The sequence below is a fragment of the Stegostoma tigrinum genome, chromosome 9 (assembly GCF_030684315.1).
Source record: "Stegostoma tigrinum isolate sSteTig4 chromosome 9, sSteTig4.hap1, whole genome shotgun sequence".
NCBI classification, from domain to species: Eukaryota; Metazoa; Chordata; class Chondrichthyes; order Orectolobiformes; family Stegostomatidae; genus Stegostoma; species Stegostoma tigrinum.
This window is the reverse complement of record NC_081362.1, coordinates 160,061-185,298: the sequence shown is the minus strand read 5'-3', so window position 1 is coordinate 185,298 and position 25,238 is coordinate 160,061. Positions and strand designations below refer to the sequence as shown.

Here is a 25,238-nt window from a genome sequence, read left to right as displayed (position 1 = left end):
ATCTTCACATCTAGCCTGTCAAGCCCCCTCAAAATTTTGTCTTTCAGTAAGATCACCCCTCATTCTTCTAAACATGAATAAATAAAGACCTTATGGAGAAGCATTCTTGATAAGTCATGATCCCATGAATCAGCCCAGTGAATCTCTTTTGAACTGCTTCCCATGGCTGTGTATCCTTTCTTGTATTTCTTCAAGTGAGACCTCCTCAATAGCCTGATCAGTTGCAAAAAAGCTTCCCCATTTTTGGACTAAAACCTCCTTACAATAAAAGGCCAAAATTCCATTTGCCTTCTTAATCACTTGCATCACCATAGTCATGGCTCACATCAACTCCAACCTACCAAAGTGCCTTGATCCTTTGCAATTCACCTACCACTGCAACAGGTCTACAGCTGATAGCATCTCCCTGGCCTGACAGTCATCCCTGGAATGTCTGGATAACAAGGATACCTACATCAGGCTGTTACATATTGATCAGAGCTCCACCTTCTACACTGTAATTCCAAACAAACTCCTCTCTAAACTCTGAGACCTAGGCCTCAGCATCCCTCTCTGTAACAGATTCCTTGACTTCCTGACCCAGAGACCGCAATCAGTAAGGATAGGTGACAACACTTCCTCCACCATAAGCCTCAACGCCGGTGCCCAGCAAAGCTGCATACTCAGGCCCCTACTCTATACTGCTTATGCAATCTTGACAGTGTGGCCCCAACTCCATTTACAAGTTTGCTGATGACACTTCCATTGTAGGTCGGACCTCAAACAACAATAAGCTAGATTACAGGAAAGGAAATTGAGTGCTTGCTGGTACAATGGAAAGATGACATTCTCTCCATCAACATAAGCAAAATGAAGGAGCTGGTCATTGATTTCAGGAAGCTTCTGTCTGCAGCAGTGGTGCTGAGGTGGAGATGGTTGACAGTGTCAAGTTCCTGGGAATGTTGATCACCAACAATGTGTCCTGGTCTACTCATGTCAACGCGATGGTCAAGGAGGCTAAGGAAATTCAGCACGTCTATGAGGACCCTACCTATTTTTGTAGATGCATCCTATCTGCATGCATCACTGTGTGGTATGGCAGTTGCTGTTCCCAAGACTGTAAGAAGCTGAAGAGAATCATGAGCACACCCAATCCATCATGCAAACTAGCCTTCCATCCATTGACTAAGAGTGCAATATTTACTGTACAAAATGCAGAGGAATGGGATTGTGGGAGATATAGCAGTTTGGATCAGAAATTGGCTTGCTGAAAGAAGACAGAGGGTGGTGGTTGATGGGAAATGTTCATCCTGGAAACCAGTTACTAGTGGTGTACCGCAAGGGTCGGTGTTGGGTCCACTGCTGTTTGTCATTTTTATAAATGACCTGGATGAGGGCGTAGAAGGATGGGTTAGTAAATTTGCAGATGACACTAAGGTCGGTGGAGTTGTGGATAGTGAAGAAGGATGCTGTAGGTTGCAGAGAGACATAGATAAGCTGCAGAGCTGGGCTGAGAGGTGGCAAATGGAGTTTAATGCAGACAAGTGTGAGGTGATGCACTTTGGTAGGAGTAACCGGAATGAAAAGTACTGGGCTAATGGTAAGATTCTTAGTAGTGTAGATGAGCAGAGAGATCTCGGTGTCCATGTACACAGATCCTTGAAATTTGCCACCCAGGTTGACAGGGCTGTTAAGAAGGCATACAGTGTTTCAGCTTTTATTAATAGAGGGATCGAGTTCTGGAACCATGAGGTTATGCTGCAGCTGTACAAAACTCTGGTGCGGTCGCACTTGGAATATTGCGTACAGTTCTGGTCACTGCATTATAAGAAGGATGTGGAAGCTTTGGAAAGGGTGCAGAGGAGATTTACTAGGATGTTGCCTGGTATGGAGGGAAGGTCTTACGAGGAAAGGCTGAGGGACTTGAGGCTGTTTTTGTTAGAGAGAAGAAGTTAGAGAGGTGACTTAATTGAAACATTTAAAATAATCAGAGGGTTAGATAGGGTGGATAGGGAGAGCCTTTTTCCTAGGATGGTGACGGTGAGCACGAGGGGACATAGCTTTAAATTGAGGGGTGAAAGATAGAGGACAAATGTCAGAGGTGGTTCCTTTACTCAGAGAGTAGTAAGGGAATGGAACACTTTGCCTGCAATGGTAGTAGATTCGCCAACTTTAGGTACATTTAAGTCGTCTTTGGACAAGCTTATGGATGTACGTGGAATAGTGTAGGTTAGATGGGCTTCAGATCGGTATGACAGGTCGGCACAACATCGAGGGCAGAAGGGCCTGTACTGTGCTGTAATGTTCTATGTTCTAATTCGACCCCTCCCACTCAGCTCCACCACCGAAATGAAGGAGGGAACTTTCAGAGAATGCAGCAGAATATAAATAGATTGGAGACTTGAGCAGATAAATGGCAGATGGAGTTCAATCCAGGCAAATGCGAGGTGATGCAGTTTGCAAGATCCAGTTCAAGAGCGAACTGACGACAAATGGAAAAGTCCTGGGGAAAGTTGATGCACAGAGAGACCTGGGCGCTCAGGCCCATTGTACCCTGAAGGTGGCAATGCCGGTCAATAGGGTGGTCAATAAGGCATACGGCATGCTTTCATTCATCGGAGGGTGTATTGAGTACAAGAGTTGGCAGGTCATGTTACAGTTGTATGGGACTTTGGTTCGACCACATTTGGAATACTGCGTACAGTTCTGGTTGCCACATTACCAAAAGGATATGGATGCTTTGGAGAGGGTGCAGAGGAGGTTCACCAGGATGTTGCCTGGTATGGAGGGCACTAGCTATGAAGAGAGGTTGAGTAGATTAGTATTATTTACATTCGAAAGACGGAGGTTGAGGGGGGACCTGATTGAGGTCTAGAAAACCATGAGAGGTATAGACAGGGTGGAGAGCAGGAAGCTTTTTCCCCGAGTGGGGGACTCAATTACTAAGGGTCACGATTTCAAGCAGAGGGTAGTGGTTACCTGAAACGCAGTGCCAGTGGAGGTGGTACGATGGCATCATTTAAGATGTATCTATACAGATACATGAATGGGCAGGGAGCAGAAGGATACAGATTCTTGGAAAATAGGCGACATGTTTAGATGGAGGTGGATTGGCGCAGGCTTGGAGGGCTGAAGGGCCTGTTACTGTGCTGTAATTTTCTTTGTTCTTTGATCTTTTAATACTTTTTAAGACGCACAACACCTCTTTTAATAGTGACTTGTTTCGCCCTACTTCAGATCAGCTTCCATCACCCCTGTGTCGCAACCATTTTATGATTCTATCAGTATTAACAGCAATTTATTCATTTCGATCAAAGGAATACTTCTTCCTTTGCCACTGTAGTTCTAAAGGGAATACATCAATTTCAGCTCCTTTTCTTTAATTTTAGGTTGCTGTTGAGGATCGGATCAAGCAGTTGCAAGAAGCATACCGGGATTTTGGTCCTTCATCACAACACTTCCTTTCGAGTAAGTCAGACTTACAAAAATCTGGCACCTTAGTTTTGTTGCTTTTTAAATATACTAGTGTTGAAGAATATTTAGAATATTTGAAGATTTTAAGTCCGCATGAGTGTAAAGTCAAATTAATCCATGCTGTCTACAATTCGAGTGAAGCACTGTTAGTTGTGCTACTAGATTACCAATAAATCTATGATCTTAGCAAAATACCAAGATTAATATATTTTGCTGCTTATACTTAGTATAAAAATTAAGTTGGATACTCAGGCTGTTAAAGAGTGCGCTATAGTAACAGTCTAGTGACTATGCGTATGTGTGGTTTGTTTTTAGTTATAATCCTGTACTTTCATATCTGTAGCCTCCGTCCAGCTGCCTTGGCAGAGAGCTGTATCACACAACAATAAAGTGCCATATTACATCAAGTAAGTTTTCCTGTATTCATACTGTGCAATCAGGATCCTTTTATTTCCTTTTAAAGTTTTGAAATACTAGAAAATTATTAAGTACAGTGATCATAATTCCCTAAGTTTCAAGATAGCTATGAATAAAGATAAATAGGACCTTGTGGGAAGACACTAAATTGGGGGAGGATAAATTGCATCAGTATTAACCAGGTGCTGGGGAGTGTTAACTGGGAGCAGCTGTAATCAGGCAAGTTGACGTTTGACATGTGGGAGTTGTTTAAAGACCTATTCCGAGTTCAGGACTGGCGTATTTCAGTAAGGAACACAGAACATAGAATAGTACAGCACAGTACAGGCCCTTCAGCCCTTGATGTTGTGCCGAGCTTTTACCCTAATCCTAAGGCCTGTCTAACCTCCACCCTACCTTGTACTATCATCCATGTGCCTATCTAATAGCCGCTTAAATGCCCCCAAGGAGGCCGTCTCCACTACCCTCTCTGGCAATGCATTCCACGCCCCTACCACTCTCTGAGTAAAGAACCTACCTCTGATGTCTCCCCTATATCTACCTCCATTCACTTTAAAACTATACCGCCTCGTAACCTCCACCCGAGGAAAATGTCTCTGGTATCCACTCCTATCGAAGGAGGAAGCACAGTGACGACAAGTTAAGGGACCCTTGGATAATGAGGGAAGTTGTAGATTTAGTGAAAGAGAAGCATGTGGAAAGTTTAGGAAGCTAAAATCAGACAGGGCCTGTGAGGAATATCAAGAAAGCAACAACAAACTCCATCAGGGAGTTAGGAAACCAAGAAGGGGCCATGAAATGACTTTGGCAAGTAGAATTAAAGACAAACCCAAGGCATTCTTTACATATGGTAAAAACAAGAGGATAATTAAGGAAGGGTTAGGCCTATGAAAGGATAAAGGAGGGTATTTGTTCTTGGAGGTAGAGAATACACACCAAACCCTAAATGAATACTTAGCATTCACCCAGGAGAAGGAGATGTAGGACAGTGAGATTAGTTTGGAGCGAACTAATCTGCTGGGCATTTTGAGATCAAGAAAGAAGTGTTGTTGAATCTCTTGTATTGAGAGGGGCAAGAGAGGAGATTGCGGGAGCCTTGACCAAGATCTTTGTATCCTTGGTAGCCACTGGAGAGGTCCCAGAGGACTGGCAAGTCGCTCGTGTTGTTCCTCTGTTCAAGAAGGGAAATATAGATAATGCAGGAAACTATAGACCAGTGAGTCTCACGTCGGTCGTTGGGAAGCTATTGGAGAGAATTCTTATGGATAAGATTTATGCACATTTGGAAAAGCATGGCCTAATTAGGGACAGTCAACATTGCTTTGTATGGGGAAGATCATGTCTTACTGACGTGAATTTTTGAGGAGGTAGTGAAGGTGCTCAGTGAGGATAGAACAGTGGATACTGTGTACATTGATTTTAGTCAGGTTTTTGACAAGGTCCCTCATGGTAGGCTCACCCAGAAGGTGAAGATGCATGGGAATCCACGGTGAGTTGGCTGTGTGGATTCAGAATTGGCTTGACCGTAGAAGGCCACATAGTGGTGGAAGGGTGTTTGCTACCTGGAGGTCTGTAACTAGTGGTGTTTTGCAGGGATTGTACTGGGAGCTCTGCTTTTTATGATATGTATATAAATGACTTGGATGAAAATGTAGATGGGTGGGTCACTACATTTAAAGATGAAAAAAATCAATGGAGTTGTGGATGATGTCAAAGGTTGGGATGTAGATCAGTTGCAGATATGGGTGGAGAAATGGCAGATGGAGTTAAATCTGGGTAAGTGTGAGGTGCTGACATTTGGGAGATCAAATGTTCATGAAAAGTATACAGTTAATGTCAGGACCCTTATCAGCACTGATGTACGGAGGGATCTTGAGGTTCAAGTGCATGGCTCCCTCTCAGTGGCCATATAAGTAAATAAGATGGAAAAGAAGGCATGTGGCAAGGTTGCCTTTATTGATTGGGGAATTGAGTACAAAAGTCAGGCAATTATATTGCCACTTTGTAAGACTTTGGTTAGGCTGCACTTAGAATATTGCATTGAATTCTGGTTGCTACATTACAGGAAGGATTTGGAGGCTTTGGAGAGGGTGCAGAAGATGTTTAGCAGGATGCTGCTTGGATTAGAGGGTATGATCTATAAGGAGAGCCGAGAGATATTAAGTTTTCTCTGGAGCAATGGACCCTGAGGAGAGACTTGATAAAAACCTATAAAGTAATGAGATGCATAGCTAGGGTTGACAGTCAGAGCCCTTATCCCAGGATTGAAATGTCTGATACTAGGCACATGCATTTAGGGTGAGGGGGGAAAGTTCAAAGGAGATGTGAAGGGCAAGTTTTTTTAACACAGAATAGTAGGATTTTCGAACGAACTTCCAGGGGTGGTGGTGCAGGCAGATACAATAAGGGCATTGAAGGGACTTGTAGAAAGCACATGAATATGAAAGGAATGGAGTCCTATTGACCAAGGGCAGGAAGAAGGGACTCGTTTAATTTGGCATTCATGTTCAGCACAACATTGCGGATCGAAGGGCCCGTTCCTGTGCTATACTGTTCTCAGTTCTATGTAAAATTCAAACAGCTCTTTTTCAGGAGATTCAGTTTGACTAACTTAATTAAAGGTGGGGATGCTTCTGCTGTGTAGATTTGTGTCACAACCAACAAGAGACATTTTTTCGGCTTCTGAGTTTGACACGTATTTTCTGATGAGGTGATGCCAGAAAACTTTGACAAGTTTGGTCCTGAAACTGGAAGAAGAAACTATTCACAAATATTACTTTTCAGAAGGATAAATTAAACTTGAGTTTTCTTTATTTTGAAGAACCAGGTGACCAGGTTTGAAAATTAGTGGTCTTCCGTTTAAGACACAAGTAAGGAGAAGGCATTGTTTATTGTGAATGGAGCACGTGCATAAACACAGCTCGGCAGTAGAACAAGAAGTGTTAGGAACAAAGATAGCTCTGTCCAATCAAGCATGGCGCAAGACAGAGGCAAATTATAAGCAAAGCTCACTGGAATGAACAGATATCTTATCTTCTTCTGCAATGACTGTTAAAAGCATTTCAGCACAAAATCTAGAGTTTTGGAAGAATTAAAAATCACACAACGGGGTCCCTCAAATTCCCCGCAGAATAGTGGAGGCTGGGTAACTCATCCAGAATGCTCCCCACTTGTTTGGATAGGTGCAGTTCCAACAACATTCAAGATGCGTGATACCATCCAAGAGAAAACAGCTTGCTTGATTGGCACTACATTCACAAAGAACCACTCACTTCACCACTGATGTTCAATAGCAGCAGTGTGGACTGTTTATAAGGTGCACTGCAGAAATTCACCAAAGATCCTTAGACAGCACCTTCCAAACCCATGACACCTTCCATCTAGAAGGACAAGATCAGCAGATATGTGGGAATATCGCCACCTGCAAGCCACTCACCATCCTGAATTGGAAATGTATCGCCATTCCTTCAGTATCACTGAGTCAGAATCCTGGAATTCCCTCCTGAAGGATATTGTGGGTCAACCTGCAGCGTGTGGATTGCTGTGATCAAGAAGGCAGCTCACTACCATCTTCTCAAGGGCAGCCAGGAAGGGACAATAAATGCTGGCCAGCCAGTGTCATGCATATCCCACCAGTGCATTTAAAAACAAAAGTCCTCAGTCTATGTCTCATTCGTACTGATTCATCAGTCAGTGGGTGCAATCTATCTGTATTAGCTCTGAACTATTTGTCATTTTGAACATGGTTCCTGCAGTTCATTTAGGAATGCACAGTAATACAGCACACGTATGTTTTTGAATGTAGTAAGAGTAAAATTTGAAATTCAAAGAGCAACTGATTATATGTAACTGGTAATAGTAAGTTAGTTTGCTATTGGTTACCCAGATGTTAAACTTGTCACGTTTCTGACTTTCCCTTTTGTAACAACAACTTGGAACCTAGTAGTGACTGAAAGTCAAAGTAAAAATGTTATCAGTCGCCATTATTTCCATGAAAAGGCTTCTTAATCATTCTCAGATTTTGCAAGAATATTTTAAAACTTAAAGAGCTTAGATGTAACTTTTTTTGCACAATAACACGTCAGTAATAACTGAAAAATTTTAGGGGTTAGTGAATGGTGGAACAGAGTACTTGGAACTTATTACAACCACGAAAGTTTGAAAAAAAACGATAATCTCTCAAGTATAGATAGAATACTTATTCAACCTGAAGAAAGATATATCTACAAATTGAGAATTGGCTTATATGTTCAGCTGATAGTTCTGATATCATCTGTTTTCAAGAATAAACTTGAAAGCGTCATGATGATTTTAAAAACTTGGTTGTTTATTTTACACAACTTTGTATTCTACATGGAGAGACTGAAATATCTCAAACCTGAGGCTTTGTCATAGTTATACAGCATAGAAACAGACCCTTTGGTCCAACTCTTATGCACCGATTAGGCATCCAAATTTGACCTAGTCTCATTTGCCAGTATTCGGCCCATATCACTGTAAACACTTGCATTTCATACACCCATCCAGATGTGTGTTAAATGTTGTAATTGTAACCACCTCCACCATATCCTCTGGCAGTTCGTTAATAACACACCTCGTCTTGTCTGAAAACACAGACCTCTCAGGTCCTTTTAAATTCTTTTCCTTCTACACGCTCTAGTTTTGGACTCCCCCACTCGAAGATAATGACCTTGGGTATTTATCCTATCCTTGCCCCTTATGATTATATAAAACTCTGCAATGTCACCCCTCAGCCTCTGCCACTCAGTGAATTCAGTCTCTCCCTATAGGTCAAACTCTGGCAACATCCTTTCAAGCTTGACAACACCCTCCTTATGGATGTGTGACCAGAATAGTACGCAGCATTCTGCAAGTGGCATCACCAATAAAAACTGGAAGAACTGCAGATGTTGTAAATCAGAGACAAAAAATAGCAATCGCTAGAACAGCTCAACAGGTCTGGCAACATTCACAGAGATAAATCAGAGTTAATGTTTCAGGTGGAGTAATCCTTCCTTTGTTCTGAAGAAGGGTCACTCGACCCACAATGTTAACTGTGTTTTCTGTCCACAGATCCTGCCAGATCTGCTGAGTTTTTCCAACAATTTCTCTATTTGTGGCCTCACTAATGTTCTGTACTGCTGCAAGATGATGTCTCAATTCCTGTTCTCAATGTTCTGACTAATGAAGGCAAGTGTTCCAAAAGTATCTTCTCTTGAAGTATGTAGCTTCTTTTAGCCTCAGTAATAATCTTCAAAACCTCAATAACAAGAATCAATACCTCTGACGGTCCTATTTTATCCGTCAACGCAGAGCTACCTGATTGGAGCTGTTTAATCTGATCCAGTCTAGAAATTCATATTCCATGAGACTGACCTTGTTACAGTCACTATCCCCCTCCCCCTCTAAATTTGAGGACATCGGTGTGCCCCCCTTTTTTTTAGAGCTTCCTGGGCATTTTAACACCCGGTCCGGTTCCTCTGACTCGGTGCCTGTTACAGGTGGCATGTAATGCATGGGAGCTTACCCCTTGACCCAGAAGTGCGTCAGTCAAATTTCATTTACCTGTTCTGGTGGCAAAGGCATCAAGCCGCTACGTCTAATATGACCATCTCTGATTCTGAGGACTCATCAACACTTGTTGGAGTGAGTGAACCCACAGGTTCCGGGAACCTTTTGGATGCCCCCAACGCTGCACAGTCTTCGACACATTAACAACTCTGCCAATGCTATCCCTGTGGTTGTAAATGGGGTGGTCCCATAATCAAATAATAACCATGACAGCTTAATATCTGGCAAAGCTGTAGGCTGTTTCTTCAAGCAGACTTTCAAAGTTTGGACTGTACTTTCTGCCCCGCCACTGGATGATGTGTGGTATGGAGTTGTCGTTGTATGTTGAATCACGTTCAACTTTTGGGAATGCCCAAATTCCCTGTTTTTAAGCAGTGGTCTGTTATTTGTGACCGGGATTCCGTGTATGGAAAAAGAAGTGCAAACCTTTTTTTAACGGCACCTCTGTGTTTGACAAATGAACCCTATGTATGTCCAACCTCTCTGAGTGTGTGTCTACAATGACTAAGAATGTTGAACCCATGAAAGGACCTGCATAGTTCAGAGATGTGAGGGAGCTGCTGGTGTAACTTTTGTCCCTGTTGGCACTCTGGGCACTGCCCCACCAGCGTGGCTACATCTGCATCCAGGCCTGGCCTCCCAACGTAACTTCTTGCTAATATCTTTATTTTGGAGACCCATGGTAGAATTCATCTAGTATTTGGTGATGAACTTTGCTTGGGACTATCACTCTTGCTCCCCATAATGATATGCCATCCTCTACTGAGAGTCACTCTCTCCCGGTCCAAAAAGGTTTCAATTCTAATTGCGATGGCCCTTTGATTTCCACCATCTTCACCAGTTGTTTCAGTTTTGAAAGGACTGTTTTTATTTACATCTAAAGTCTGATCTTGTTAGTTGTGACTGGGTGCGTGTCAAGAAAATTTAATATCATTACAGATTCTTCCATTGGGTGCATCGCCGGTGGTGTATCTGCTAAGGGGAGGCAGCTCAATGCATCTGCATTTGCTACTTAGCCTCCCAGTTGGCGTTCAAACGTGTAATTTTAAGCATGTAATATTAGAACCCACTGCCAAATCTGGCCCAAAAGTATGGACAACACTGCCTTACCCTCTTTTTAAATGGATCAAGTAGGAGTTTCTGGTCCTTGATTATCACAAATTTTCATCCAAAAGGTATTGGTGGAGCCTCCTGATTGCAATTATGGTGGTGTTGATCTTTTTCTGTTGTTGGAGCTACACTCACCCAGACAAGTGGAGAGTATTCCATCACACTTATGCCCTGTAGACGACGGACGGACCCATGGCAGTGACCACCTAGGAGGCGGTTCTAGGTACATCGCTGATGTTTTTTCAGATCTGACCATTTTACAGCTGATATATAGCTGCAATCTGTCAGATAGATTTCAGTTTTCTTTTATTTATTGAGTTTTCTCTTGAAAAGATTGTAAGATGTAGGAGCAGAATTAGGTCATTTGATCTTGGCTGATCTGTTCCTCAACCCCAATTTCCTGCCTTGTCTCCAACACTCCCAAACACCTTACTAATCAAGAACCCATCTATCTCTGTCTTCAAGACACTCAACGTCTTGGCATCCTGCAGCAGTGAGTTCCGCAGATCCACCATCCTCAACTGAAGAAATTTCTTCTTGTCTCAGTTCTGAAGCATTGTCCCTTCAACTCTGAGGCTGTGCACTCATTGTGCACTTATTGTCTCCTACTAGTGGAAACACCTTCTCCACTTTGGCCAGATGGGTGGAGCAGTGGCAGATGATATTTAACCTTGATAAGTGCAAACTAATGCACTTAGGTATAAACAGCAAGGTGAGGGTGTATTAAATTAATGGCAGAACACTTGGTAGCTTTGATGAAGAGAGGGATCTTTTGGAAATTGTGCACAGATCCCTGAATTTGACAGAGCACATGAATATGGTAGTTAAGAAGGGATATGGGGCACTTGCTTTCATCAGTCGTGGTAGAGAGTATAAGAGCAAGGAGGTAACATTGGAATTGTACAGAGTGTTGGTTAGGCTGCAGCTGGAGAACGGTGTGTAGTTCCAGTTACCTCACTGCAGGAAGGATGTGATAGCACTAGAGGGGATACAGAAGAGGTTCACCGGGATGCCGTATGGGACGGAGAAATTGAGCTATGAGAAGAGACTAGATAGGTTTGGATTGTTTTATTTTAGAGCAGAGAAAGCTGAGGGGGATATGATTGAAGTGTATAAGTTTATGAAGAGTATGGACAGGGTGAATAGAGAGTAGCTGTTCTCCTTGGTTGAGGGTCAATCAGAAGGGGGCATCGCATAGATTTAGGTTAAGGGGCAGGACATTCAGAGGGGATTTGAGGTAAAAAAAACTTCTTCACTCAGCAGGTGGTGGAAATCTGAAATGCATTGCCTGGGAAGGTAATGGAGGCTGGAAACCTTAAAAAAAAATTCACTTGAAACGTCATATCATTCAAGGAAATGGGACACATGCAGGAATTTGGTATTAGTGCGCCTTTGGTGGTCATTATTGTTGGTGCAGATTCGTTGGGCCGAACGGTCTTTTCTGAATTGTACAATTCTGTGACTCTATCCAGGTATCTCAGTAATCTGTAAGTTTCATTGAGAACCGATCAAGTACAGTGGAATAGTGTAGGTTAGATGGGCTTGAGATCGGTATGACAGGTTGGCACAACATCGAGGGCCGAAGGGCCTGTACTGTGCTGTAATGTTCTATCTTCTATCTATCTACAGTCCTCAACTTCAGTAAGGCGTTTGATAAGGTTCCCCATGGCAGGCCGATGGAGAAAGTGAAGTCGCATGGGGTCCAGGGTGTACTAGCTAGATGGATAGAGAACTGGCTGGGCAACAGGAGACAGAGAGTAGTAGTAGAAGGGAGTTTCTCAAATTGGAGACCTGTGACCAGTGGTGTTCCACAGGGATCTGTGCTGGGATCACTGTTGTTTGTGATATATGTAAATGATCTGGAGGAAGGTGTAGGTGGTCTGATTAGTAAGTTTGCAGATGACACTAAGATTGGTGGAGGAGCAGATAGTGAAGGTGACTGTCAGAGATTACAGCAGAATACAAATAGATTGGAGAGTTGGGCAGATAAATGGCAGATGGAGTTCAATCTGGCCAAATGCGAGGTGATGCATTTTGGAAGATAAAGCAAACTATACAGTAAATAAAAAAGTCCTGGGGAAAATTGATGTTCGGAGAGATCTGCATGTTCAGGACCATTGTTCCCTGAAGGTGACAACGCAGGTCAATAGAGTGGTCAGGGAGGCACGGCATGCTTTCCTTCATCGGAAGAGGTATTGAGTACATGAGTTGGCAGTTCATGTTACAGTTGTCTAAGACTTTGGTTTGTCCACATTTGGAATACTGCGTTCAGTTCTGATTGTCACATTACCAAGAGGATGTGGATGCTTTGGAGAGGGTGCAGTGGAGGTTCACCAGGATGTTGCCTGGTATGGAGGGTGCTAAGTATGAAGGAAGGTTGAGGAGATCAGGATTGTTTTCATTAGAAAGATGGAGATTGAGGGGAGACCTGATTGAGGGCGACAAAATCATGAGGGTATAGACAGGGTGAATAGCAGGAAACTTTTTCCCAGAGTGGGGGACTCAATTACTAGGGGTCATGAGTTCAAAGTGAGAGGAGGAAAGTTTAAGGGAGATATGCATGGAAAGTTCTTTATGCAGAGGGTGGTGGGTGCCTGGAACGTGTTGCCAGCGGAGGTGGTAGACGCAGGCATGACAGTCTTTTAAGATGTATCTGGACAGGTATGTGGATGGGCGGGGAGCAAAGGGATACAGACCCTTAATAGATGACAGGTTTAGACAGCGGGTCTCGATTGGCGCATGCTTGGAGGGCTAAAGGGCCTGTTCCTGTGTTGTAATTTTCTTTGTTCTCCTCATAAGATAAGCCCTTCATCTCTGGATAATTCTTATAGACCTCCTCTGGACTACCTCTAACACCAGCAAATTCTACCTTTGATACGGGGTCCAAAACTGCCCACAGTGTTCCAAATGTGGTCTGACCCAGAACCTTATACAGCCTCAGCAGTATATCCCTGCTGTTGTAATCTAGTCCTTTGGAAATGAATGTTAACATTGCATTTGCCTTCCTAACTGTCGACTGAACCTACATCTTGAAGTTAAGAGAATCCCGAACTAGGACTCATATGAAACTTTATGTTTCAAATTTCTGAAGCCTTTTACTATTCAGAAAATAGTCTAATTGTTGAATCTTAAGTGGAAATGTTTATCCTTGAAATATTTCTGTAAAAGGTCGGATACTTCTTATTTGCAAGATTTAAAAACATCAGTTCTGAGTTATTTATATAAAAGCCCATTTTGACTTGTTCATTAACAGAACTGAAAACGTTATTTCTACTGCTATCTTCCTCAAGCATCTGAGAAATGCAATGTTTTATAATGATAAATAATGCCTGTTTCCATTATACATTTTAAAAATAAACTTAATTAGAGAGGGAAAAGAATTTGAACTTTAAGCACAGTCTCTAGGGATTGTGATCTCACCAGTCTGTTCATCGTTCAAGGTTTCCTTTGCTGTTGCGACTTGCAGTATCATGATAACAAATGGATTTGGAGTGTGGTTAAGAGGAAAGTTCGTACAGCAAGTTGAAAATTAAATGCCATTCATTTTATTGAAGTACTGATTGGAAATGGGGTTTTCTTTGTAGCATGTTTTTTTTCCCTGCACAGTTAAAAAATATAGTTGAGGTAATAAAGGAATGGAACTTTGACATTTTTAGAAAGGCTTAAAAATTGCAACATTTACTGTTTAAGTTAGAAACAGAAAGTATCTTTGCTTACAGGATATTTGATGATGCCTTGTGCCTGCAGCCTGATATAAAGGAATTTGGTAGCTTCAACAAATTAATAGATACAAAACAGTACAGCACATTACAGGCCTTTCAGCCCATGATGCGGTGCCAACCTAATATCCTACTAAGATCAACCTACCCTGCATACCCTTCATTTTACTATCCTCTATTTGCCTACCCAAGAGTCGCTTAAAAGTCTCTAAAGTATCTGACTCCACTACCACTGCAGGCATTTCTACACACCCTCTGCTCTCTGTGTGAAGAACCTACCTCTGACATCTCCTCCATATCTTCCTCCAATCGCCTTAAAATTTTGTCCCCGTAATAGTTATTTCTGCCGTAGGAAAGCATCTCTGGCTATTCATTCTATCTATGCCTCTCATCATCATGACACCTCTGTCAAGTCACCTGTCATCCAGTGAGAGAAGCCCGAGCTCCGTCAACCTTTCCCCATAAGACCAGCCCTCCAGTCCAGGCAGCACCCTGGTAAATCTCCTGTGCACCCTCTCTAAAGCTTCCACATGTTTCCTTTAATGAGGCAACCAGAACTGAACACAATATTCCAAGTATGGACTAACTAGGGTTTTATAGAGCTGTAGCTTAACCTCATCGCTCTTAAACACAATTCCCCTGCCAATGGAAGCCAACACACCGTATGCCTTCTTTACAACCCAATCAACTTGGGTGGCAACTTTGAGGGATGTATGGATGTGGACCCCAAGATCCCTCTGCTCCTCCACACTGCCATGAATCCTGCCATTAACCCTGTATTCTGCATTCAAATTTGACCTTCCAAAAGGAATCACTTCACACTTTTCCAGGTTGAATTCCACCTGCCAGTTAGCTAATTGGAGATATCTGCAAGTTGTCAAGGTTCCAAAGGTTTAAAGTGATGTGTGGTATTGTTAATTAAAGTACATCATGAAGATAAATAAGATCATTAAAACACACAGAGGATTGCAGTATGATGTGTTGTGATTTTAAAATGTGGGTTGCCTGCATACTCTAGGAAAACATGTCTGTTTGTAGTAGGTGTTTGCAACTTAGAATCATAAAATGCCCACAGTGTGGAAGGAGGTCATTTGGCTAATCGAGTCCACACCAACCCTCTGAAGAGTATCTGCCCAGACCCACTCCCTATTCTATCTCTGTAACCCTGCATTTTCCATGGCATATCACCTAGCCTGCACATCCTTGGACACTGTGGGCAATTTAGCATGACAGTCCACATGTTTGGACTGTGGCAGGAAACTGGAGCACCTGGAGGAAACCCATGCAGACACGGGGAGAATGTGCAAACTCTACACAGACAGTTACCCGAGGGTGGAATCAAACCTGGAAATAGAGAGGGAAAAAAAAGCGATGTGAAAGTCTGACTAAGAGCTCTGAGTTAAAAGAGAAGATAAAGAGTGCAATTAGAATGAGAAAAATTAGGAAAGGGAATTTGAGCTCAACAGAGAAATGCTGCAATTGCATTAACCGGGTGCTGACATGAACAAACAACTGTCTTAGTATTGAGTGACTCACATTTAACTCCTAATTTTGACATGACAAGGAATATTTGCTTGGTACGTGAATTCAGTAAGGAAGGAGATAAAAAGTATTTTGTGTTGTTTGAGAAAAATGCCACAAAGCTGCAATATCCAAAGTAAGGTTTAGACTGTTTCTAGCAGCAGGAGGTGAGGAGGCAGAGACTGCAACCCTGAGGTCACGGAGGGAAGGAAAAGAGACTGTTACTTAGAGATTGAGAAGCAGGAGAGGGCACAGCCCAGAGGTTTGGGAGTGGAGAGAGGCTGCAAGTTGGAGGTCAAGGTGAAGAGAAGCACCAGTTGATGTGGTAGATTAAATGTAATACAGAAAATTGCGAAGTGGTTAGGTTTGGTAGGAAAAACAGTACATAAAATGGAAGGAACCATTCTAAATGGGTGCAGAAGCAGACAGATTTTGCTGTTATGTGCGTAAACCATTCAATTAAACCACAACTAGTCTGTACTTCAACTCTATTTACCTGATGAAAAATCATGTAGACTGAAAACATGAGCTTGCTTTCTCTCCATGGCTGCTGCCTGACCTACTGTGGTCTCTGGCATTTTTTGTTTTCAGCCTGTTTACCTCCCTTTCTCCTATGTTCCTTCATACCCTTAGCTATCAAAAACAATTTCAGTCAAATGCATTCTTATTGATGCAGCACCCACATTCTTTTAGGAGATAGTATTTGAGATCTTGACTATTGTTTGTATTAAGATAAAAGTGCTTCCTGATTTCAGTTCTGAATGGCTTGACATTGAATCTCATATATTAATAGATAATACTTCTTATGAGAAATGTTTTCAGAGTTTTATAGTGTAAGCTTCTATGTTTAATGTTTATTTCTGTGCATCCTCTGTCTAGCCACCAGACTCAGAGTACCTGTTGGGACCATCCAAAAATGACTGAACTTTTTCACTCATTAGGTAAGTAGATTGATAATAGGACTCTGGTTCTGTGCCACTGTAAGATCATTGCAACTCCACAAGGTACCAAAATAAATTTTGGATTCAAGGCAAATATACCTATGTGTTTAGATCTATTTAGATGCATTCATGTCGGCTAAAAATGCTTGAAATAATGTATATTTAGGAGTGACAGACAACATCTGTGACATTAAATTAAAAACAAGAACAAAGAACTTACGTTTATATTTCAGCTTCCACAGCCACTAAACAACTAAAAGCGCTGTATAGCCAATGAAGTAATTTTTTGAAGTATGATTGTAATGTCGGAAACACAGTAACAAATATATGCACAGAAGGCTTTCACAAACAGAACTGTAAAAATGACCACTTACTTTGTGATATTGATTGAATGATAAGTGTTGGCCAGAATGTAGATCCACTGAACTGAATACAGGTGGTTTGTGGGTAAGAAAGTCTTAACCCTTTGGACAAATCTCATTTTATTTGTAATAACTGAATTGTGCAGTTTAAGTTCAGAAGTTCCCAATTTTAAGTGGAGTTTTAACAAATTCACCATTGAAGAGCATTTGGGCTTGATTAACCAAAGTCTTAACTGTGTTAGCTCAGCCTTTTGTGTTAGGGATGTATAAATTAGCCATCTTAGGGGAGGCGATACCTCGTGGTATTATCACTGGACTGTTAATCCAGAGACACAAATAATGTTCTGGGGACCTGGATTCGAATGCTGCTATGGCAGATGGTAGAATTTGAATTCAATAAATATCCGGAATTCACAATCTGATGATGACCATGAATCCATTGTTGCTTGCCGGAAAAGCTCATCAGGTTCACTAATGCCTTTTAGGGAAGGAAACTGTCATCCTTACCTGGCCTGGTCTGCATGTGACTCCAGACCCACAGCAATGTGGTTGACTTTTAACTGCCCTCTGGGTAATCAGGGATGGGCAATAAATGCTGCCCAGCCAGCGATGCCCTCATCCCAAGATTGAATAAAGAAAAAAAGCTACCATTGCCTTTTCTAACTTCTTAGCCTTCAGTAATTGATTCTTCCAGTGCTAGAGAAGAAGCAGCTAGTTATTTGATCAATATCTATTAGTGACTGTGGCTTATTCTATTCCTAAGGTTTAACATGATATAGCAACTGATGGTAAAGTTAATAAGCTTTATGAAAACATAAGTAAAAATATATAATTAAATAAAAATAGCTGAGACATTAATTAGAACTCAGGTACAACATGTAGGAGCTCTTGTGTTCCAGTGAGGCCTGGTGCAAACATGTTTGCTGTAAGCGTTTAATGTTTGAGTAGCTCGTGTTTATGAGCTGGAGGCTGAATTAGGGATGCTTGGACACATCAGGAGGGGAGCAAGTTACTTGGATTCTTTGTACCAAGAGGCAGTCACAGCCCTTAAGTTTGTGTTTGTCTGATTTGGTCAGTCTTCAGGCACAGGAGAGTTCGATGGTGGAGGTTCATTACGCTAATACTGGGGGAAAGTAGGACTGTCCTGTGGGGAGTTATGGATTCAACTGGGCCTGTATTCATAAGAGTTTAAAAAGATAAGGGGAAATTTGATTGAAATACAGAAAGTTTGAACTGAGCTGGATAAACTCAATGCAGGGAAGCTATTTTCCCTGTTTGGGGGTCACAAGTATCAGGATTTGGGGTAGTTCAATTAGGACTAGGATGAGAAAAAAATCTCTTCATTCAAGGAGAGTGAATCTGTGAAATTTTCAACCACAGAAGACCGTGGGGGCCATCACTGAATGTATTCAAGAACAAGACAACGTGGCTCAGTGGCTCAGCACTGCTGCCTCACAGTGCCAGTGACCTGTTTTGATTCCAACCTTGGGTAACTGTCCGTGTGGAGTTTGTACATTCTCCCTGTGTCTGTGTGGGTTTCCACCAGGTGCTCCGGTTTCTTCCCACAGTCCAAAAATATGCAGGCGAAGTGGACGAGGCATGGTAAATGCACAGTTATGGGGCAAGGATGGAGGGACCAGTGTTGGACGCGATGCACTTCAAAGGGTCAGTGTAGGCTTGATCAGCTGAATACATTTTGCATTGTAGGGATTGTTTGATTCTGTGATACATTTTTAGATGTTAAAAGCATCAATAAGTATGCGGTAAAGTGGGAATATGATATTGAGATGTAAGATCAGCCATGATCTTATTGAATGGTGGACTTGGCTTGAAGGACTGATTGGCCTATTCCTGCTTCTAGTGTCCATGTTCTTCTGTGACTGAATGAGGCTGATAGGGGAACTAGAAGCCATGAGCTTTAGGGTGCATGAGCAAATTGACTATCGCACTGTGGTTAAAAAAAAACTTTCAATGGGGCTTGATAAACACAACGTAGTATAGTCAGTGGGATTGACTATTCTGTGCAGCAAAGAGTGAGAGTCTGTAACTGTGGAAGCCATTGCCACAGAAGACTGCGAAGGCTAAGTCATTGAGTGTATTTAAGACAAGAGATAAATAGGTTCTTGACTAGTAAGTGCATCAAAGGTTACGGGGAGAAGGCAGGAGAATGGGGTTCAGAAGTTTGTCAGCCGTGCTCGATTGACAGAGCAGACTCGATGTGCAGAATGGCCTAATTCTGCTCATACATCTTATGGTCTTATCTGCTCAGGACGGGAGAAGACCTTGCAGTGGGAGGTGGAGAATCCAGTCATTGTAGGCCATGTAGGTACCAGTCACAAAGGCAGAACAAAAAAGGAGTTTGTGAATAGTCGTAATGAGGAATTTGGCACCATGAAGCAGAGCCTTCAATGTCATAATCTCTGGATGCATAATGTGTTGGGCTGAAAGGCTTATTTCCATGCAGTGTGCCTCCAAGATTCTAACTCCAGACAAACACATCCATCTTCTTTGTGTTCGATCTGACTCCTACAAGCAGGGAGCTTTCCCCCTGTTCCCATTAAAACCAGTTTTGCTGGGTTTCCTGAATGCCACATTTGGTCAAATGTGGCCTTGATGTCAAGAACATTCACACTCTCCCTCACCATTTTTGTCCATGTTTGAACCAGGGCATCAATGAGGTCAGGAGCTGGGTGGCCCTGGTAGAACCCCAACTGAGTATTAGTGATTATTTTCACCTACTGTAGTCCTAATCATGCAACTATGTCTATTCCTACCTCTGCCAAGCGCTGGAAGCCTCCCCAGAGTTATCCAGACAGCAGAAAATTTGTTTCAGGAAGACGAGGACCTGCCCTGTCAAATTTCATGTGGATGTGTTGTTGCACATGCATAGATTGCATGCAAGAGTCAGAAGCCCAGTTGTTAGTAGCTTGGCTCTGTAGCTCAGTAGCTGCCCCTTAATTTTTTATGATGGCCCAAAGTGGCTGGCACAGCAGACTTGCAACTTGACAGCATTATGACATTTGCCAGGATATGAAGCATTGACCTACATGGTTTTCTGCAGATGTCTGTTACTGCATCCATGTCTGTGAATGATTTGCGTAGCAGCCTTGAAGTTTTCACAGAGTCCTTCAGAACTTACATGTGGACTTTGGCAACTTTAAAGAAGTCTAGAAAATATCAACACCCATACATTTTGGCAATAACTGGTATGAATATCTATAGAGTGGATAGCTAGAGAGTTTTTCCTAGGGTGGAGGTAGCTATTATGAGGAGGCATAGTTTAAAAGTAAGTGGTGGTAGACATAGGGAAGACATGAGAAGTAGGTTCTTTACTCAGAGAGTGGTAGGAGCGTGGAATGCATTGCCAGAGAGGGTAGTGGAGTCAGCTTCATTAGGGGCATTTAAGTGGCTATTAGACAGGCACATGGATGATAGTATAAGGTAAGGGTGGAGGTTAGCTAGACCTTAGGTTTAGAGTAAAAGCTCAGCACAACATTGTGGGCTGAAGGGCCTGTCCTGTGCTGTACTGTTCTATGTTGTATGATCTATGAATCCATCAGTAATTAATCTGCAAGTAGCTGACAGTGTCTTTAAATAACTCTGGCAGAGGGGCTATTCATGTTCCTGGTGAACACACATTCAGCAATGTGTCATTGAGGGACTTTAAGCATTGAGCTCTGATATCACAGTATTGGCAATATCTTGCCTACTCTACATCCTTTCATCAGGTATTTGCTGCATGCAACGTAGAATTGTCAGAATGGCATCCATGGCAAGTTGCATTTGATGTGTGCACATGAGTCAAAGATACCATTTCAGATCTCAAAACCCTTTGTGGCCCTGAAAAACCAGGTGGCGAGAATGCAGACTTTACACCAAGCATGATTATCTGAATCTTTTCTCTCCTATCATAAAGCTGACAGTGAGACTTCCGTGAGTTCCACTGTATTCACCAGATGCTGTTTGCCAGTTATGACATGAATTTCATGTAGCTTTTGACCACCTACATGAGAAATGGGTAACAAATGCTGGTCCTGTCAGTGATGTTCCCATCCCTGAAAATATGTGGAAATAAGTTGAACCTAGTAGTTATCATTTCCTTTTACTGTGCCTTGTATTCTTCAGCAGATATTTATCCCCCGCTATTCATTGCAGAGTAGTTGAGAATGTGTTCCAATTGAAATGGTTTGTACTAACAGTTACGAAAAATATATCTAAAGATTTTTTTGAATGCAGGTGATTTAAACAACGTGCGTTTTTCTGCATATCGGACAGCAATGAAGATCCGCCGACTCCAGAAAGCGCTCTGTTGTAAGTACATCCACATATTCCAGAATCTGTAATCTTTGTTGTGAGCTTCCTTGCATGCCTGTTGTCAGATGTCATTGATTACAATTAGCTTGATTTTGCAGTTGTTGAGACATTAGTTAGGCATGACCTTACAACCTTCGACTCAAAGGACGTTTGTTTATAAAGTTGCTGAAAATGCAATCTGATAAGAGCAGACAGGCATCTTAGACTAGAGTGAATAAGGAAAGCAACAGGATGTCTTCTTAATGATTGGGAAATAACCACATGAAGGACTGAGGAGGACAGTGAATTAAAAGAGGAATGGTTTGTTGTGAAATCAGGTATAGCAAAAGAAATTAAGAGAAGGTAAGGAAGGTTGAAATTGAAAAGGCAAGTAATGGTTGATGTTCATTGGAAATCATTAACACAAAAGTACAATTAATAAAGTATTTGAGAAAATACAGAAGATTTCTTCAAATAAAAGGGAGACCAATTTGAGACGCTGTCTTCATGAAGCCAATAGCAGGGAGTGCAACTTTGGTGTTTAACCACATCATCCCTTGGCCTGAAGTCACTGTACTATTTACCCATTTTATAACAGAAAAATACTTCAATGATGAGTATCATGGAGAATTTCAGTCCAGAATATAACCATATTCTGAGCAATTGCCACAACAACTTATATTACATGACTTTATAAAACATCCCAAGGCATGTCATAGGAGCTTTATAGCGTAAAATTTGATACTGAGTACTGAAAGAGATCCGAAGGTAGATGATTAAAACCTTATCAAAGAGATAGATTTTAAGGACTGTTTTGAAGGAGGACAGAATGATGCAGAGGTTCAGCAAGGTAATTCTAAAGCTTAGGCCTGAGGAAGTTGAAAGTAAGGCTGTCGATGATGGAACAGCACAAATTGTGTTGAGAGACTGGAATTAAAGGAGTTAATGTGCCTAGAGGGGCTATGAGTTTGACAGAGATTACATATATTGTCAGAGGATGTGCATGGGTGTTGCAAGGTCCGGGAGGGATTTGAAAGCCAGGACAGCAATGTGAAAATCAAGGCACTGCTTAACTGTGAGCCATTGTAGGTCAGAGTGCGCAGGGAAAGATGGGTGAATGGAACTTGGTGCGTGTTAAGACAGAGTCAACAGACTTTTAAGTGATGCCATGTTAAAGAAAAGGAGAACTTGGGAGGCCAACTTGATAGTCATTGGAATGGTTCAGAGTTAATCAATGCATAAGGTTTTCAAAACTAATGGACTTAGCTAGGGCCAAATGTTGTGGATGTGAAAATAAGTAGACTTTGTGACATCAGGCCTGTGTGGCCAGAACTTAAACTCTGAGTCAACATAACAACGGGTACAATGAAAACTGGTAGCTAGCAAGCAGATCTCCTTTCAAGGCCCAAAGATAATGGCTTCGTTCTGTACAAGATTTTATAGATGGAAACTGTCTGGTTATGTAGAGGCAGTGGAAGAAATGAATGAGGGGGTGGTGAGCTAGAGCTAGGTATTGCCACCATGTACGTGGAAAGTACAGTGCTTTCACACGATATTGCTCTGGGGCAGTGTTCAGATGAGAAAAGGAGAGGTATTTTACTGATTTGGCTAGACCTCGGTGATTCACACCCACGGCCATGCTGTCAAAGATTTGTGGAAGCTAACAAACCTGAACCTGACTGTTTGCAGTAAATGTACAGCATTTCAGCTGTCACTTGATCCTGCAGATTGACTCACTAGAATCTGCTTGTCAAATGATTTATATGGCTAAAAGGTTCAAGTATGATTTTGTGCTGTGGAACTCATCTTGAACTGAAACTCGCCAGTTTTTATATCAAGATCTGGAGAAAGTATTAGTTTTTTGAAGAATGTTCTGATACAGAGATAGACTAATAGTTTCCTGAAAAATCATGGGGGATTGGCCAGGAAGTTAAACAAACAGTGAAAAAAAACAAACTTGACCTGAATCCTATGTTAAGTATATAATGAATTTGTTCCACAGGGAGGATATCAAAAGATATTCTCATTTTTAAGATTAGACACTAGGGATAATTTGGGTAGGATGCACTTCTTGAAGGGACCAGAAAGGTACAGAATTATTCATTAGATGTGAAAAATTTGAAACGAAGACAGAACTTTTTGAGGCTGGGGCGGGGAAGGAATGAAGGTCTGATTTTGCTCATTAAACCTCTCCCACAACAAAATGCATTTGTAGTGTCTATAAGATTGGTGACAGCACTTTAAATGAAGAAAAATCAACATGGACATTTCTTCTGCTGTACATAAACCATGAACATTGAACCTCTTGGCAAGGATAATGTGACAGGGCATTTGAAAAGACAAGTTATTGTAATTTGAATTAAGAGATCAGGCCGTAGAACCTGAGATCAATCTCAGAATAGAATGTAACAACAGTGATAGATGAGGAACCTCTTCACTCACAGAGAGGTGAACTTTGTAATTCTGTACTCCAGAAAATGTGGAGGCTCAGCCAAGAAGTATGCTCAGAACGGGGATTGACATGCTGGGGTAGTCAGTGAGGCACTATTAATGTCATAGGATTAGTAATCCGGAGGCCTGGGACAATGCTGTAGAGTATAGGTTTAAATTCCACTGTAACAGCTGATGGAATTTGAATTCAGTTCAGTATAATTTTGGGGGTAGGTGGGAGTGTGGAGCCGAGATTGCAGTCGTCAGCCATGATCTTATTGAATGGTGAAGCAGGCTTGAGGGGGCCAGTTATCCAAAACATGCTCCAAATTGATATAATCATAAATAAAGCTGGTCTCAGTGATGGTTACACTGTCACTGTTACACTATTCACCATTATACAAACTTGACTCATTCACTGATGTTCTTTAAGAAAGGAGCTCTGCCATTCTTATTTGATCTCATCTACATATGACCCCAGATCCACAATAATGTGGTTGACACTTAACTGCACTCTGAAATAGTCAAACAATTTGGAGGAACTAGGGATGGGCAGCAAATACTGTCCTTGCTACTCCTGCTCCTTGTTGCTATGACCCTATATGCTCTAACATATTAACCAATTTCCTCTTTGAATCCATTTGAGGAGCAGTATATATTTTGTATCGCTTGGTGATTCTCCAAGTATCTAATGGATTTTGCATAGTTCCTTCTACCTTCTAAATGTGAGCTCCTTCCAGTGTTTAACCTTTAAGGTAGGCAATCGTTCTTGAACCTTTTTGATTGAATGCCTTCATATTAATAGCAATCACTAACCTATCTATTATTAATTGCATTTTCATAATACAAAGGGCTACATGTAAAGAAGTGTTCTAATCATCTCTCTAAAAAGCTACTTCCTGACAGTTATCATGGAGATGTGTGTATTTGCTTCTAATTATGATATCTGTCAGTCTCTGGACTGGTGTTTGACAAGGGCAGTCATAATGTATATCCACTTTATCCAAATACTCTTCTATTGTTAGTCTCACAAATCAAGAAAAGGGCTGGATCCTTTTGTATATTTTTAACGTCACATATTTATGATTTATAAATAGTTGAGAGTTTCAAATTGCAATAATTAAAAATTCATGACAGATAAAGCATTCCAGAATTGTTTCGACTGGATGATAAATAGTGAATATCTGTTCTTGACTACAGCTTTCCAGTCTATCAGTGCAGAGAGGCAGTACTTAACAAGGTTGGATGAGGAATATTACTGTTCCAATTAGTTACATTTAATATATCATCATTGAAGCTCATGTTAGTTAGTATGCTTTTTTCCAATATATTTAATCTAACGTTAAGACAGATGATTTGGTTTGTAGATCTCCAATTACTTCTCTACTGTAGAGCCCAGTTTTGAAACAATTGATATAAGG

General features: G+C 41.6%; 1 protein-coding gene across 14 annotated transcripts in view; it reads left to right on the top strand.

The window, feature by feature from the left end:
* Positions 1–25,238, top strand: part of LOC125454807 (utrophin) — a 572,019-nt gene that overhangs the window by 419,183 nt on the left and 127,598 nt on the right. For all 14 annotated transcript variants that reach the window (XR_009446113.1, XR_009446114.1, XM_059648282.1 and 11 more), the window contains 4 exons: positions 3,369–3,447; positions 3,797–3,860; positions 16,671–16,732; positions 21,331–21,405. Coding sequence is in view for 12 of the 14 variants with exons in the window: in XM_059648282.1 (XP_059504265.1) it covers positions 3,369–3,447; positions 3,797–3,860; positions 16,671–16,732; positions 21,331–21,405 (280 nt within the window). In the remaining 2 variants the exon portion in view is untranslated. The remainder of the gene's footprint in view (positions 1–3,368; positions 3,448–3,796; positions 3,861–16,670; positions 16,733–21,330; positions 21,406–25,238) is intronic.